Source organism: Impatiens glandulifera, chromosome 4, assembly GCF_907164915.1.
Source record: "Impatiens glandulifera chromosome 4, dImpGla2.1, whole genome shotgun sequence".
NCBI classification, from domain to species: Eukaryota; Viridiplantae; Streptophyta; class Magnoliopsida; order Ericales; family Balsaminaceae; genus Impatiens; species Impatiens glandulifera.
Genome location: NC_061865.1, coordinates 11,948,869 through 11,963,423, shown reverse-complemented (window position 1 = coordinate 11,963,423; position 14,555 = coordinate 11,948,869). Strand labels below are relative to the sequence as shown.

The following is a 14,555-nucleotide window of genomic DNA, read 5'->3' as shown; positions in this document are numbered from 1 at the left end:
TCAGATTGAATTTGTTCATGGTATTAGAGCCTAGTTGAGTGAAGAAAGAAGATCAATCCAAAGTTACTCAAGACATGACATCCAATTTCGTAACTCCACCAGTAAGTCCCAACCCTAACTCAAGCCCTAACGAAAATCCGATGCTATTTCCGTCCATCCCTACTATTCCAATTCCGATTTTGACAAATCCAGTCCAGATTCCTGTTGATACACCGATTCCGATCGTCAACCACATGCCATCAAAAAGAAAATACAACAATGATCCACTTATCATTCATTCAACTGATCATCTTGGTCTCTACATTACTACAACGATTCTCACTAGTAGGGAAACCTACTTTGGATGGAGTTTAAGTGTCAGACTAGCATTACAAGCCAAAATCAAGATAGGTTTCATTGATGGCTCTTATCCGCAACCAAAGGAAATTGATGAAGGTGATCAATGAGGGATTGTAGATGCGCTTGTAAGAGCATGGATTATGAATACGATCGAACCAAAGATTGCAAGAAGATTCCTGTCAAAGAAAACAAGTCGTGATCTATGGCTTGAAGTAAAATCTCGCTATGAAGGCAACAATGGACCGAGAAGGTATGGATTACAAAAGGATATAAGCTTCGTGCAATAAACAGATCTAGATCTTGAAGAATATTATTCTAAGGTAAGACTTCTATGGGATGAGATGATGGGATTGAAACCACTTCATAGATGTAGATGTCAAGGAATGAAAACTGATTGTGATGGATGTTTTCTTGAAGCACAAATGCTTCAAGATGACGAAGAGGTGAAACTATTACAATTGCTAATGGGCCTAGAGGAGAGGTACGAGTATGTGAAGGATCAGATTCTGCTTCAAGATCCTTGGCCGGACGTTTACAAATCATTCACAATGCTACAGAATGTGGAGAAGAAATCAAAACAGAAGAGACCTTACCAATAGTCAGCAATGATAATGAAAGAAGAAAACTCAAAGACTGTAAATCAGTTTATTGAAAAGAGTAAGAACAAAAATGCATATTGTTCTCATTGTGGAGGAAAAGGACATATCAAGGAAGGTTGTTTCAAGCTTGTAGGTTACCCTGAATGGTGGAAGCAACCTAAAGAAGAAACTGTGAAGAGAAAGAACACATGAATTGCAGTAAATTCAGCTGCTGAAAAGAAAGATGTTGAAGACATGTCGATGGAGGAATATCGAATGTATAAACAGTTTCTGAAAAATATGCGAGAGATTAAGAATAAAGAAAGTGGCTCCACTTCCTCTGCAGGTAAGTCATCTTATCATAATTCATTTAATTTGAATATATTTGATTATAACCTTAGCATTAATGAACATATAGGCATAGAAAATAAATGGATAATTGATTCTGGAGCATCATACCATATATGTAACAAAAAAAGTTTTTATACTGATATTAAGAATCTTGATTTGCCTAAGACAATGTACTTAGCAGATGAAACTTGTAGAAACATAACTAAAATAGGAACAATGAAACTTTTTGAGAACTTTGAACTTAAGGATGTATTATTTGCACCTTCTTTCAAATATTGTTTAATAGCAGTATTCAAACTTACAAAAGAAAAGAAGATGAACTGTATTTTCTCAGAATCCAATTGTTTTTTGCAGGACCTTAATAAAGAGGTCAAAGTGAGTATTAGGAAAATGATTGGAAATCTATATTTTCTTGAAGACAGTCCATCTTTGAACAATTTTTTCTTTCATTTCAATTCTATTAATAATGTTGTTGATTTCTCTCTTTTCCATAAGAGACTTGGACACCCAGCAGATGGTGTATTAAAATCTGTATTTCCTGACTTGGTTAATAAAAAAAATCATTGTTCCACATGTCCTCTTGCAAAAATGCAAAGATTACCTTTCAAACAAAGTGTCTCTAAAACTAAGAATTTTTTTGAATTAATACATGTTGATATATGGGGATCATATCGAGAACCGTCCATTATAGATTCACCATATATGTTGACTATAGTGAATGATTTCTTTAGGTGTACTTGGATTTTTTTAATTTCAAACAAGATTCTTGTATTTGATAAATTACAGTTTTTATGTTAATGGTTAAAAATCAATATGATACCACTATTAAAGTTATTAGAACAGATAATGGAACTGAATTCTTGAATGAAAAATGTTCAGATTTGTTTAATTTTTTAGGAATTGTTCATCAAACCTCTTGTACATATTTACCACAACAAAATGGTGTGGTTGAAAGGAAACATAAACATTTGATACAAGTTGCAAGGTCATTAATGATTGAGTCAAAATTAGAATCAAAATTTTGGCCATATTCTTTATTGATTGCAGCATATCTTATTAATAGAACTTCCACAAATGTTTTAAATGGTAAAACACCAATTGAAATATTATGTGGAAAGAAACCAGAATATAAGACACTTAAAGTCTTTGGATGTATTTGTTATGCAACAAATATTATGCCTAACAAATCAAAATTTGATAGTAGAGCTAGCAAATGTATGTATTTAGGATATCCTTTAAATAAAAAAGGATATACAGTATACAATATCAACATTGGAGATATAAATGTCTCTAGGGATGTAGTTTTCCATGAAGAATTATATTTTTCAAAGGAATTCAACGAAAATGAAACTGAAACATTTGAATACAAATAAAGTGAATTACCTTATTTTTTTGATGACAATATAGAAAATTCAGATTCTGATGAGATTAATCTGGATCATCAGAATACTGAAATTATTGAAGAAAATGAAAAGTTTTTTAACTCTCCAGATTTAGAATCGGTTGATCAGCCGAATGTTATTCCACAAGAAGATATACCTTCTGTAGTGTCTATTGATGTTCCAAATGATAATTGTAGAAGAAGTTCTAGAAATATTAATCCACCAGTGTGGATGAAAGACTATGTTGCAAGTCAAGTTGAAATGAATGGAAAAAATAAATTAGTATATTCACCACCTTCTTTTCCATATGTTTCAACCTGTACAGATTCAAAGTATATAGAATTTCTTGGTAATATTGATCAATTCACTGAACCAGTGAATTTAAATTAGAACAAAACTTGGACATTAACAGAATTGCCTAAAAGAAAAAAGGCAATTGGATGTCGATGGATTTATAAGATAAAATTAAATGCAAATGGAAGTATTGATAAGTACAAAGCCAAATTAGTGGCAAAGGGGTATAATCAAGTAGATGGAATAGATTTTCATCAAGTTTATGCTCCTGTAGCTAAAAATGTAACAATATGAGTATTGTTTGCATTGACAACTGCAAATAAATGGTATTACATCAAATAGATGTAAATAATGCTTTCTTACATGGTTGTCTTGAAGAAGATTTATATATGAAAATACCTGAAGGTTGTAAAGGTACTTCACCAAAACAGGTATGTAAATTAATAAAAGTTTATATGGATTGAAACAATCATCTAGACAATGGCATTTACAGATATCTAATATTTTGAATGATATTAGTTTTATTAAGTCTGAAAATGACCATTGTTTATTTATTAAAACTGAAGGCATTCATATCATTTGTTTATTAATGTATGTAGATGATATTCTTATAGCAGGGAATTCATTACAACATATTAATAATGTTAAAGAATCTATTAACAGTAGATTTCAAATTAAAGATCTAGGAAATGCTAAATATTTTTTAGGTCTTGAAATAATGCAAACTGATACAGGAATTTACATAAATCAAAGAAAGTATATACTTGATTTGGTTTCAAATTTAGGTTTGATTGGTGGTAAACCAGCTTTCACTCCTATGACTAAAGGTATTAAACTTACCAAAGAACCAATTGATGATTCTCTTTGTGATTGCGAAAAATATAGAAAATTGGTTGGAAGACTGTTATATTTGAACTTTACTAGGCCAGACATTGCGTATTCAGTTCAACAGGTTAGCCAATATATTAATAAGCCTTTTCAATCACATTTTAATGTAGCAATTCAAGTTATCAAATATTTGAAAAGAACACCATCATTGGGTTTATTTTATTCATCTCAGAATAATCTTAAAATTGCTGCTTTTCCGGATAGTGATTGGGCATCATGTTTTGACACTCGTAAATCTCTTTCTGGATATTGTATATATGCAGGGAATGCATTAATAACATGGAAGACTAAGAAACAACAAACTGTTTCTAGATCTTCAGCTGAAGCTGAATATAGGAGTATGTCAGTCACAGTTTGTGAGTTACAATGGATTAGTTTTTTGTTTGCTGATTTTAAAATGCAGGTTAAATTACCAATTGTTCTTCATTGTGACAACAAAGCTTCACTGCATATAACGCATAATCCGGTATTTCATGAACGAACAAAGCATATTGACATTGATTGTCATGTGGTAAGAAATAAGTATAAAGAAGGTTTTATTTCTTTAACATATATTGCTTCTGGTTTACAAAATGCAGATATATTTACCAAAGCACTTGAAGTCAAACAATTTCAAGAATTGAGATTCAAGTTATTCTTACAAGATTTTCATCTTGAGGGGGGAGTGAAGAAATAATTGATGAATATTGTTAAGTGTAAATAAGTGTTATTAAGAACAGTTAATTAATTGCTAAGAATTGTTAGAAGTGTTGTTAGGAGCAGTTAATTAACTGCTAAGAATTGTTAGAAGTATTGTTAAGGGCGGTTAAGTAACTGCTAGAAGTTTTAAATAACTGAAAGTACAGAGACCACTTTGTATAAGTATAAAAAATACACTAATAAGAGAAATAAAAATATCATCGGGTTATATTTTCTCATTTCACTCTTCTCCTATCTTCCTATCATCGGGTTAGTCATCTTGTAAACAAATTCAGATCATGTTTCATCAAAAGTTTGACTAAGTTGATTGAAAGACATCCAGGGGTCGCGGACCGACCATAGAACCCTGTTCAATAAGTGGAACGCATTAGCTGTCCGCTCTCAGGTTGGGCAGTAAGGGTCGGAGAAGGGAAATCACTCATTCTTAAAACCAGCATTCTTAAGACCAAAGAGTCGGGCGGAAAAGGGAGGAAAGCTCTCCGTTCCTGGTTCTCCTGTAGCAGGATCCTCCGGAACCACAAGGCCATTCCATTTCGACAAAAGACCCACACCCAAGTCCAAGTCCCATAGCTTTTGGTCCGCTATCCCGATCATGATTTTCCTACTCCCAGAGGGAAAGGTCCTTCCGGCCGGTTGTGGGCGAGGAGGGATTCGAACCCCCGACAATCTATGAAGATAGAATTAAATCTCAACAGCAGAATCGGTGTTTTACTACCAATCATAAGTTTCATGTTGAACGCAGTATTCATACTGATCCGCTTGCCCCGAAATGACCTGGACCAACAGGGAAATCCCAATTCGTTGGGCCTTTCGATCCATAGAAAGCCCCAAGGGCGCCATCTTCTAGGAGCCCAAACTATGTGATTGAATAAATCCTCCTCTATCTGTTGCGGGTCAAGGGTTCCTTCTCCTTCTTCAAACTCCGATTCGCTATTCGATAATGTCTGTTTAGCAGACTTCCCGCTAATCCGAGCGAACATTCAAATATCTGTTTATTTTATTCAACAACAACGGAAAATCTCAAAATGACCTCTCGACAAAGAAGCTTGGGTCTTACTTGGTTCATTCTCAGTTGCAGGTTAGTTGGCCATATATCCATCTGTTTCTAATTATTGCGCACTTTGAATGTCATGTCCATATTATCCTTAGCATAACCTATTGTGTCATAAGAGATAAGACAAAGCTTTTTTTTTTTTGTAAGAGTGGTTTTTAATTCTATCTCTTATCATATTTGTCAAGTTGATTTGGTTCTGCTACTAGCATATATGAATACATTGCTCCTTTGTGAATTGTGACAATCAGTAATGATTAAATTAATATAAATTCAATTCAAACCATGTCATTATTACTCCACTGGCTTCACTATCTTGGGTGTTCCTGCACATATTGAGAGATTTGTTGATCTTGTCATTAATACAAATTCTACATAATTACAAATATGGGTTTTGGCAGATTTGATTTCTCTATGGAAATTTGGGAATTTGCAACTAAATTAATTACCTTCAAAACTCTTTTCCAGACTGTCAGTTCATTTGAAGAGCTGATCATAGTGAAGTCTGCAATACAATACCCCTTCAAAGGAATTGTAGCTCTCAAGCTGCCGTGATGAATTTCATCCATCAATAAAGAAATATTTGCTAAGAGCATGACAATTGTTATGGTGGTTTTCAGAGAAAGAACTAAGAAGAGAGTACCTTAAGGTTGCTTTTACAGTGAGGGCATCGGAAGCAAGCCTTATGGAAGATACGGTTATTAGTCGTGAGCTTGTCAACTAAATAAACTGTCTTCTCGCATAAGTTGTACTTCTGGGTTGTACCTGCAAATGCCATGATCACTAAAAATCTCTTTAGAACAAGGAGTTCAGTCGGTGGTGAAAAAATAACAGTGGGAAAGATAAGGGGGTACAAATGCCAATTATTATAGCAAGATAATAATTAGTATAACTGAGAGCTAAAGAAAGGCTCTTATTAATTTTTTTAGGATTTTCATCGAGAGCATTGTCTCTGCTCTCCATAAAAGAATTGAATTATCACAGAGAACCCTAATTGCTTTCGATGATAATATTATCTTTGAGGATAACAAATGCTCTTGGTGATACTAATTTTTGGTTCACCGACAGACGAATTATCGACTTCTTCCGAGAGTATTTATTGCCCTCGGTGAAAACTATCACCGAGAGCAAATAATATTTCATCGAAAGTTTTTACCCTCGTTAAAAATTATTTTTTTATTAGTGTTGTTTTCTGTTTTTGTCTTTTTAACATATACAAAGAAGAATAATGATAGGGAGAGCGACGTTGGGATAATGACTCCCCAACGACCCTACCTGACAACTACATGGACAAAATAAGCCACAGTGAAATAAATAAATAAATTTATCATCTAAAAATTTAGAGAGAAAAAATTATAAATGTAAAAATTAGAGAGAGAAAGTTAGAGATAAAAAGCCATGTTTAGGATCATTCTGTCCCGAACATGATTTTCTCTATCTAACTTTCTCTCTAACTTTTTACATGATAATTTTTTTTTTCAACGTGGCTTAGTTTTCTACGTGAATTCCAGGTGAGGGGTCGCTAGGGAGTCGTTGCCCCAGCGTCGCTTTCTTTATCGTTACTCTACAAAGAATCACTAAACTTTTTTAAGTAACTTTACATTTTATTCACTAATTTTCTTTTATTTTTTTTAATTATATTCACTATTTTTTTTTAATTTTAAAAAATCGGTAAAACTTTTTTTAAATGATTCATTTAATAAAAAATTATTTAAGTATAACGATAAAAACATAAAATGAAAAAGAGTTATGTACAAATTGAATACATTATATAATTATTTGACTCGAAAATTTTCAAGAAAAGCAATCAGATTTCCACACAAATCCACAGGTTTTCCAGATCTAATCTCCGACATCGTCATGATAATGACATTGTGAATAATTCTTAATGACCTACTTTCGTTGTTAAAAGTTCTCCGATTTCTTTATAACTAGATAGTTCACCAGAAAATTATAAAGATATAAACCTATCTTTTAAGTATCATATTTTTAATCGCCCCAATCCATACCTCCCAATAACCACTAACAGTTTCCGGTATAACTCATTCTATTCTAGTCAAATTCTACAAAAGACTATATACTTGCAATAACGTGATAATATAAAAGTAGATGAAAAGTCGTCTCAACCTCTTTATAACACATACGACATTGGCTCACAATAATCATGCATTTTTCCTTACATATATCGTTAGTGAGAATTCCGCCGTGAATAACACTCCAACCAAAAAATGAGATTTTGGTAGGCATCTTAGACTCCCATAAATTTTTCCAACAAAGATCAATCGGGCTAACTTTATTGAACAAAATGTAACAATGTCCCACATGAAAGTTATTCAGATCACGTTACCGCATAGAATTCTGAGAAGACGAGTTTAATCCTTTACCATGAACAAAAGTCTATCATTGGACATGCTTTCCTCACTGTTCAGCCTTCTTCTATATCTGATACGGTTAGCAAAACCACTAGACCAAATGTCAACATATCTTTGACCAATGCATCTCTACAAATAGAAATAGAAACAAGTTCGGGAAAAACCTTCGCTAAACATTTAACACCATACCAAGTGTCGTCTCAAAAATTAACGAACTTCCATCTCCCATAATAAAAATTGAATGCTCACAATAAACCTTCCACATGACAAAAATACCATCCCAAATGTTGCATCCCTCAGGTCTATAAGAATTCTTGTGAACCAACTAAACTTATCGTAACCATATTTACATTTAATCAATTTAGCCTAAATACTGATCTCTTGCTCATATGTAAATCCACTACACCATTTGAATAATAATGCTTTATTAAAAGAAACAATATCGCTCCATACTCTTTTATTAATTTAACCTTATCATAACTCATTAAACGAGAAAATGAGAAATTCAATGATCTCCATAAGAATTTACACATAATTCTCTCCATCTTCACGACCATACACTTTGGGAGGACAAACAAATAGAGAGATTATATAAGTTGACATTGAAGAAAAAACGCTATTGATAAGGACTAAACGACCTCCCTTAGAAATCATCTTACTTTTCCAAATGAGAAGCTTCCTCTCAATCTTACTAATGATCGGGTCCTAAGAAGCTTTGAAGTTAGCTTTAGCCCTAGAGGGAGCGCGAGATACGTAGACGAAAAATTCCAATTTTAAATATGAGAATACATGCCAATCTAATATTTCTCATAAACAAAACTAATTAGAGAAAGAATATATTAGATTTACCCATATTAACACCTACACTAATTTATCTATTTCATTCACAAAATTTCCAAATCAATTTCAAGTTCACCATAAATATTTTTCAAACTCACTGTAACTTTAAATCTTAGATCCCTCCTTGCTTCTAACTTATTCAAAGAATTAATTCTAAATAAAATGTGTTAACTTGAACAAGTTTTTTTTTTTCATTTACTCAACAACATTGTGACAATAAAAAAAAGTAAATTAATTAAGTTTTTAGTTGATTGAATTAAAATAATATATATTTATTTAAAATTTAAGTTTATAAAGATAAAATAAATATATTTTGATATTAGTTAATAAATTGAATAAATAGACCGTTATTTTTATAGAAAGTGTGAAAATAGTATTTTTTTTTTTCAAACTTTTAATATTTATTACTATTTTTAAAATTAGATTAATAGAATTTATATATATATGGATTAGTTCGCATACTAACTAACAACTATAAGGTTATCCAATGACTTTCCTTAATTATCGAGGATAATGACTATCTTCATTTATCATGCCCACACGACAACTACAATAAAGGGTAGCCTTTTAAAACACTCATTCTCTCTCTACTTTTGTCCATATTCTTTAGAATGAAACCTTATTATCAAAATACACAATCTCTTCCAAGTTTTGTTTTCAATTTATGTTACATATATATACACATACTTTTTTTGAAACCATTCATACATTAAACACAACAAACCAATACAAAATCAAAGACAGATCGAGACATTAACTAGTTGTGTCTATCATTCTTTAATCAGATCTACTAATTTGATTCTTTTACATGAGGAAGTTGTGTCCTAATTTCGATAGAGAAGACTCCTTGGAGACCATCCTGGAGGTTCCAATACCCGATGAAATGTTTGCCAGTATGGGCAGCTCTGCTGCCCTACGTTGGCAGAATATGGCTGCATGGATGAAAGCGCAGGCACCCGATAAGTGGTTATCGCCTGTCATTGTTGGTCGTTACAATGAACTTAGCTTCCTTCTCTACATCGTTGGTTGCCCTCTCATTCCTCTCCAAGTCCAAGTCGATAGTTCCATCCAACGTCCCGTTCGCCATTCTTCTATAGTAAGTTCTCTTCCTTTCATTAGGGTTTGATGATTGTTAAAGATAATGATTTGTTATTTAGAGATCAAATTAGTCCGAGTTTGAATTAGGTTAAATCTATAAGGAAAACAAATTCAGAGTCTATCTTTGATTGTTAATGTTTTTTCGTGGTACTTTAACAAAGATTATAATAACATTAATATTGGAAAATTTTGGTAGGAAGCTTCGACGGCAAAGTACATAATGTCGCAGTACGTAGCAGCAACGGGTGGGCAGCCTGCATTGAATGCCGTGCAAAGCATGTGCGCTGTTGGAATGGTTAAAATAAGTGCGTCGGATTTCCACCAAGGTGACGAGAATGTGAACGTTCAAAGCACAAATGAATCCGGAGGATTCGTCCTATGGCAAAAGAACCCCGATCTATGGTGCATTGAATTTCTTATTTCCGGATGTAAGGTTATCTCGGGTAGCAACGGCACGATCTCATGGAGACAATCTTCGAACGAACAAACACCCATCTGCACCGGCGCTCCTAGACCTCTTCGTCGCTTCCTTCAGGTAAGTGTCGATTCAATTAACCACACGATCTAAAAAAAATAGAGAATTAACTCTATTGTTTTAGATGGTGTGATTAACTTATAGTTTTCTATCCATCACGGTGACCCGGTGGAAAGAGTCGATCTTACGGATCAAAATATCACGAGTTCGATTTTTATACAATTATTTTAATGAAAGCAAGATTGTGGGGGTGTCATACTAGTTTTTCTTAATTTTTCTTAATTTTTTTTTATAGTTATCTAGAATTAAAACCTTACCTTACATGAGATATATAAACTACTCATGACTCCAACCTATTACTTAGCAATTAGCATGACATCTTTATTATGACAATTTTAATCTAGGGTTTGGACCCAAGGGCAACGGCTAATCTGTTCATAGACGCGGTATGCATAGGCGAAAAGATCATAAACGAAGAAGATTGCTTCATCCTCAAGGTGGACGCGAGCAAAACAATTCTCGAAGAACAAAGTGGACCAAAGTACGACATCATCCACCATACTATATGGGGATACTTCAGCCAAAGATCGGGATTAATGGTGAAGTTCGAGGATTCAAGGCTGATAGCGGTGAGGACATCGGAGGACGAGGATGGTGATAGCGTTTTTTGGGAGACGAGCACGGAGTCGGTGATAGAGGAGTATAAGTATGTGGACGGCGTGAACATTGCACATGGTGGAAAGAGCTTTATAAGAGTGTTCAGATATGGGGAGCAATCTGCTAATCATAAGAGAGAGCTGGAAGAGTCTTGGAAGATTGAGGAGATGGATTTCAATATTGGTGGCTTGAAATCTGAATTCTTCATGCCTCCAACTACCTTTAAAAGATGATCAATAATGCAATAGTATTTATGTTTTAAAAAAACAAAATTATTTTTGTATGCATCAAAATGATTTCTATTTTGGGATAAACTCATGAGTGTGTACAAAGTTGACTTTTGTGCAATTTTATGTTAGTTGTTGCAAGTTCATTATTTGAAAACCTTTTTTTTCTAATTTGGTCAAAAACATGCAATTGATCATAGTTTGGTGTAAAATTGAGCATAACTAATTTTGATAAAAATAAATAATAAAGTCATTAGGATAGGTAGCTAAAGGTAAGAGACATTATTTTGTTTTTCAACAATTATATATGGTTACTATAGAGAAATATGAGCAATTATAGGCGGAAGAGGAAGGGATCGAAGTTGGCACGAGTCCCAAGTGACAAAAGATGACACATGTTATGTTCCTTACCAAACAAAGAGGAATGTGCCCTCCCTATGATCGGTCGATACTCTATTGTCAACTTAACATGTTCCCATGTTCCCCTCGTAACATGTTTCCATGTTCCCCTTTCACAAGGGGAGAGATAATATGGTTACCATATTATCCCTCCCCTTGTGAGAGGGGAACATGAGAACATGTTAAGTTGACAATAGAAGATCTCATGAGCCCTGTGATATTACATTTTTTTTATAATTATTTTTTAAATTATTACATTTTTACGCTGAGGATAAAGAGATTTCTGATTACATTGGTTTTTGATCCAAATGGTTTGGTTTGAGAATTTTTTTTTTCGAGTTCAATTGTGATTTCGTAGTAAATCTAAATTTATTTTGTCATAATAATATTATATAAAATAATATTTTTTAGAATATAATATAAATGATTTCATGTGAATATTTTTTTGAAAATGACGGTCTCTATTTTAATATTTTTGTCAGTTTTAAATTTTTATTATTTTACACATTTAATTTGTGAATACTTTAAATAATAATTATTAAAGATATTGAAATTTTATGATTTAAATAATATTATTTTTTTTCCCTCATTCTCTTCCTCTTTTATTTTTTTTCTTATATATATATTTTTTTCAATGGCTTCTCTTTTTTTTTTCCACCATTTTCTCCTCCTCTTCTCTTCTCTTCTCTTCTCTTCTCTTCTCTTCTCTTCTCTTCTCTTCTCTTCTCTTCTCTTCTCTTCTCTTCTCTTCTCTTCTCTTCTCTTCTCTTCTCTTCTCTACTCTCCTCTCCTCTCCTCTCCTCTCCTCTTCTTCTTCTTTTTTATTTTTCTCCCTTTTTTTTTATGACTTTTTATTTATTTTTATTATTATTATTATATAATATTAATTTTTTTTTATCTTTTACACGTAAAACAAATATAAATTAAATTAATGTTAAATTTAGTATGGTTTTTTCTTCTAATTTTATATTTATTTCGTCTTTTATTATTATTTTTTTAAAATAGTCTAAATTTATTTTATTTTTATTTAAATTGAGAACCTAAAATTTAAGTGACTATAGTGTAAAAAAAATATGTCTAAAGATAATTAATGGTCTACTTTGCAAGAAAACTTTGACTTATACAATTTTTTTAATTATAAATTATTTTTTAAAAATATAATTAACACGATTAAGACTTTTCAACTAGCATAATAATATAAGGCTACTCTTTTTCTTCCTCTTTTTTCTTTCATTTTTTTTTTCCCTCTCCTTCTTTCCTTTTTCTTTTTTCTCCTCTCCTCTCCTCTTCTTTTTTTTCTTTTCTTTATCTTTTTCCTCCTCTCACTCTCTTCTTCTTCTCCTTTTTTATCTTATTTCTTTTTCTGAATTATTATTATTATTATTATAATCAAATTTAGCCTTTTTTATATTTATTTTAATTTTATATTTGTTTAGATTTTTTATTTAATTTTACTTTAAAAAGTTCAAAATTATTTTATTTTTATTTAAATTGAGAATCTAAAATTTATATGTTTATAAAAAATATGTTAAAAGATAATTAGTGTTTTACCCTGGAAAAAAACTTAGAATTTATACCATTTTAAAAAAAAAATAGTTAATATGTATAAGACTTTTACAACTACCATCCTCTATAGGGTTATTTTTTCTTTTTCTTTTTATTTTATTTTCTTCTTCTTTTTTCTTTGTTTTCCTCCTTTCTTTCCTTTTTTTTCTCTCTCTTCTCTTATTTTTTTTCCTTTCCCTTCTTATTTTCTTTTCTCCTCTCCTCTCCTCTCCTCTCCTCTCCTCTCCTCTCCTCTCCTTCTTTATTCTTTATTCTTTATTTTTTATTCTTCTCTTTTTTTTTCTTTTTTTCTTCCTTCTCTTTCCACCTTCTATTTTATTATTATATTATATTATTTTTTTTATCATGTAGTACAAATATATATCACATTTAACTTTTTTTTTTTTTTTTTTTATTTTTTATTTTTTTAATCTTTTTATTTTATTTTATTTTAAAATAGTTCAAAATTATTTTATTTTATTTTTATTTAAATTGGAAAAATAAAAATTTATGTGTCTACCGTGTGAAGAGTATGTCTAAGAATAATGAGTGGTCTACCTCATAAGAAAACTGACTTGATATTAATTTTTTTAATTATAAATTAAGTTTTAAAAAAATAATTAACCAACTAAGACTCTTTCAACTTAATAATAATATAGCTCTATTTAATATGGGCTCATATCTATATCTATATAAATAATTTCAAATTTTTTTTGTGTGTATTTTTTTGGATGAATTTTTACATTTTAATTCAAGTTTAAATATTATTTGAATTTTAATTAATTTTATTATTTATATTTTAATTTTCATTCATTAATAAAATTAGTTTAAAATTTTAATAATTTTTTATTTGACTTGACCACTAAAATGTATAGATAATATGTCTAAAGGATAATTAATAGTCTATTTGCAAAAAAAACTTTTACTTATAGAAATTTTTTAGTTATGAATTATTTAAAAAAATATTTAACACGAATTAAGACTCTTCAACTAACCATATAGAGTTATTCAATATGGGCCCATATCAATATAAATAATTTCAAATTTCTTTTTGTGTTATTTGAACAGAATTCTATATTTTAAATATTATTTAAATTTTTTGTGATTTTTATTTGATTTTATTACCCATATTCTAATTTTCATTCATTAATAAATTTATATAAATAATTTTAAATTATATATATATTTTTTTATTTTACTTGTCATAAATATATGAAAAAATATGTCTAAAGATAATTATTGTTCTATCTTAAAAAAAAAAAAAAAAAAAAAAAAAAAAAAAAAAAAAAAAAAAAAAAAAAAAAAAAAGAGAAGAGAAGAATAAAGAATAAAGAATAAAGAATAAAGAAGGAGAGGAGAG

General features: G+C 30.8%; 1 protein-coding gene across 1 annotated transcript; it reads left to right on the top strand.

Moving 5' to 3' along the window:
- The first annotated feature begins 9,597 nt into the window (after positions 1-9,597).
- On the top strand, positions 9,598-11,361 carry LOC124937036. The gene is made up of 3 exons (XM_047477548.1): positions 9,598-9,890; positions 10,089-10,427; positions 10,772-11,361. Exons 1-3 carry the CDS (start codon positions 9,603-9,605, stop codon positions 11,255-11,257), a joined length of 1,113 nt encoding a protein of 370 aa, XP_047333504.1. The 5' UTR covers positions 9,598-9,602; the 3' UTR covers positions 11,258-11,361.
- Positions 11,362-14,555: the final 3,194 nt, after the last annotated feature.

Excerpts from the sequence above, each read along its gene's own strand:
- LOC124937036 (XM_047477548.1), top strand. The coding sequence starts at position 9,603 with ATGAGGAAGTTGTGTCCTAATTTCGATAGAGAAGACTCCTTGGAGACC. Across the intron at positions 9,891-10,088 it reads CCGTTCGCCATTCTTCTATA|GAAGCTTCGACGGCAAAGTA; the intron begins GTAAGTTCTCTT and ends AAATTTTGGTAG. Across the intron at positions 10,428-10,771 it reads CTCTTCGTCGCTTCCTTCAG|GGTTTGGACCCAAGGGCAAC; the intron begins GTAAGTGTCGAT and ends ATTTTAATCTAG.